We start from the raw sequence: 2757 nt of genomic DNA on the forward strand, positions 1-2757 counted from the left end.
CATGCCCACCTTGGGGATGCCTGGGGACACCCCGTGGCCACAGCTTCAGGGGGGTCTGGGCAGCGTGGTCACCCCATCCTCACCTTGGAGACACCGAAGGATACCCCATAGCCACAGCTTTGGGGGATCCTTGCCAGTGTGGCCACCCCATTCCCACCCTGGGGACACCCCACGTCCACTGCTCTGGGGGGTCTGGGCAGCGTGGTCACCCCCATCCCCACTTTGGGGACACCCCATGGCCATGCTCTAGGGGGTCTGGGCAGCGTGGTCACCCCCATCCCCACTTTGGGGACACCTCATGGCCATGCTCTGGGGGGTCTGGGCAGTGTGGTCACCCCATCCCCACTTTGGGGACACCTCATGGCCATGCTCTGGGGGGTCTGGGCAGCGTGGTCACCCCCATCCCCACTTTGGGGACACCCCACATCCACTGCTCTGGGGGGTCTGGGCAGCGTGGTCACCCCATCCCCACTTTGGGGACACCCCATGGCCACCGCTCTAGGGGGTCTGGGCAGCGTGGTCACCCCATCCCCACCCTGGGGACACCCCATGGCCATGCTCTAGGGGGTCTGGGCAGCGTGGTAACCCCATCCCCACTTTGGGGACACCCCATGGCCATGCTCTGGGGGGTCTGGGCAGCATGGTAACCCCATCATCACCCTGGGGACACCCCATGGCCACCGCTCTAGGGGGTCTAGGCAGCGTGGTCACCCCCATCCCCACTTTGGGGACACCCCACATCCACTGCTCTGGGGGGTCTGGGCAGCATGGTAACCCCATCCCCACCCTGGGGACACCCCATGGCCACTGCTCCAGGGGGATCTGGGCAGCATGGTAACCCCATCCCCACCCTGGGGACACCCCATGGCCACCGCTCCAGGGGGATCTGGGCAGCACGGTTTCCCCCCATCCCCACCTTGGGGACACTGAGGGACACCCCACGGTCACGGCTCCAGGAAAACCAAGGACCCAAAGGTGCGTTGGAGCACAGGGTGGAGCAGTGGATGGATTATGGGGTCGTCCCCACGCCGTGAGAGTGGCCACGAGCTGCTGCTGGCTGCTCCGCCGGGTATTTTTAGAGCAACAGAAGCCCCTTTGTGCTGCGTGCAGACAGGAAAGAGCCGGCCCTGGCGGGGAGGAGGCAGCGGGGTGGTTGGCGGCCGGGTGCCAGCTGTGTGCTCCCCGTGCTGTGCCAGCTGTCCCGTGCTGCCTGGCAGGGAGGTGACAGCCGTGTCCCCCCCCCTCCTCCCCTCGCAGACATCACAGGGAGTGCAGGTGAGGCGCTTCAAGACGCTGAGCGAGCTGATCTCGCTGTACCTGCAGCCCAACCAAGGGCTGGTGTGCACCCTGCTCTTCCCAGTCGAGAGGGAGAAGGAGAAGGAGAGCGCAGAGGACAGGGATTACTCGGGTAGGTGGCTGTCAGCTCTCCCCGTTGGGGGGTCCCGCGTGGCGCCGTGATGCCCACCCCGCTGCCTTGCAGATGGTGAGGATGAGAAGCCTCCTCTCCCCCCACGCTCCAGCACCAGCAGCTTCTCAGGGTCTTCCGTGGGGCTCAGCCCCAGCAGCCCGGGACCGGCGGCATCCGATGGGGCAGCGGAGAGGTGAGGATCGTCGCCGTATCCCCGCAACCCCGCCGTATCCCTGCGTCCCCACTGCATCCTTCACTCGAATCCCTCTGCAGCACCAACGGCCTGGCCAGCATCTCCCACGAGTACCTGAAGGGCAGCTATGCACTGGATCTGGAGGCTGTGAAAGCGGGGGCCAGCAGCCTGCCCCACCTCCACAGGACCCTCGTCACCTCCTGCAAGCGGCTGCACGGGTGAGCGTGGTGTGAATGGATGCATGGATGGATGGATGGCTGGATGGATGTCGACCTGCTGATGCTTTGCCCTCACCCCTGCAGTGAGGTGGACAAGGTGCTGGCAGGGCTGGAGATCCTCTCCAAGGTGTTCGACCAGCAGAGTTCCCCCACGGTGTCCAAAATCCTCCAACAGGTGAAGGGTTTGGGGGATGGAGCGTCGGTGTCTCAATGGGGCAGGCAGTGGTCCCACCATAGGGTGTGTGGGGACGGACCGAGGGCGGGGGCTTCGGGGTGTGAGCCTGGGATGCTCAGGGCTGGACCTGGCACTGTTCATGGGTGATGGAGAGATGGGGCTGGGGTTGGGGGTCCCCATTTTGTGACTGTAGAGGGGGGGGGGGACGTTTGCAGACGGCGCCGCAGAGCGGGGAGCAGGAACTGGAGAGCCTGGTGCTGAAACTGTCTGTGCTGAAGGATTTCCTCTCCAGCATCGAGAAGAAGGTGAGCACTGCAGGGGGGACAGCTGTGCCACGGGGATGCCTGTGGGGTGGGGGGCTGACAGCCCCTCTTATTGCCCCCCTCCAGGCGCTGAAAGCACTACAGGAGATGAGCTCAGCCAGCCCGGCTGTGCCGGCACAGCCCGTATCCCGCAAAGCCAAAAGCATCCCTGTTCAGACCTTCGAGGTGCGTCCCATCTTTGTGCCACTCTCACGGGACATCCCTGTCCCCGAGCCCCTCTCTGCGGTCTCATCATCTCCCGGGTGGTTGCAGGTGAAGCTGGACGTCACCCTGGGGGACCTGACCAAGATCGGCAAGTCGCAGAAGTACACGCTGAGCGTGGATGTGGAGGGCGGCAAGCTGGTGGTGCTGAAGAAGCAAAGGGACGCCCAGGAGGACTGGAATACCTTCACCTATGATAAAAGTGAGCTTGGGAGGAGGAGGAGGAGTTGGGGGGGGGG

General features: G+C 64.7%; 1 protein-coding gene across 1 annotated transcript; it reads left to right on the forward strand.

The window, feature by feature from the left end:
• Window positions 1-996: 996 nt before the first annotated feature.
• On the forward strand, window positions 997-2744 carry LOC104917056 (phosphatidylinositol 3,4,5-trisphosphate 5-phosphatase 2-like; the record flags this gene model as incomplete). The annotated part of the gene is made up of 7 exons (XM_010728124.2): window positions 997-1408; window positions 1481-1601; window positions 1682-1819; window positions 1904-1994; window positions 2210-2299; window positions 2384-2482; window positions 2570-2744. Coding segments are annotated over exons 1-7 (1111 nt in total), but the record flags the coding sequence as incomplete, so codon positions are not given.
• Window positions 2745-2757: the final 13 nt, after the last annotated feature.

The sequence above is a fragment of the Meleagris gallopavo genome, unplaced genomic scaffold (genome assembly GCF_000146605.3).
Source record: "Meleagris gallopavo isolate NT-WF06-2002-E0010 breed Aviagen turkey brand Nicholas breeding stock unplaced genomic scaffold, Turkey_5.1 ChrUn_random_7180001954682, whole genome shotgun sequence".
Classification (NCBI taxonomy): Eukaryota; Metazoa; Chordata; class Aves; order Galliformes; family Phasianidae; genus Meleagris; species Meleagris gallopavo.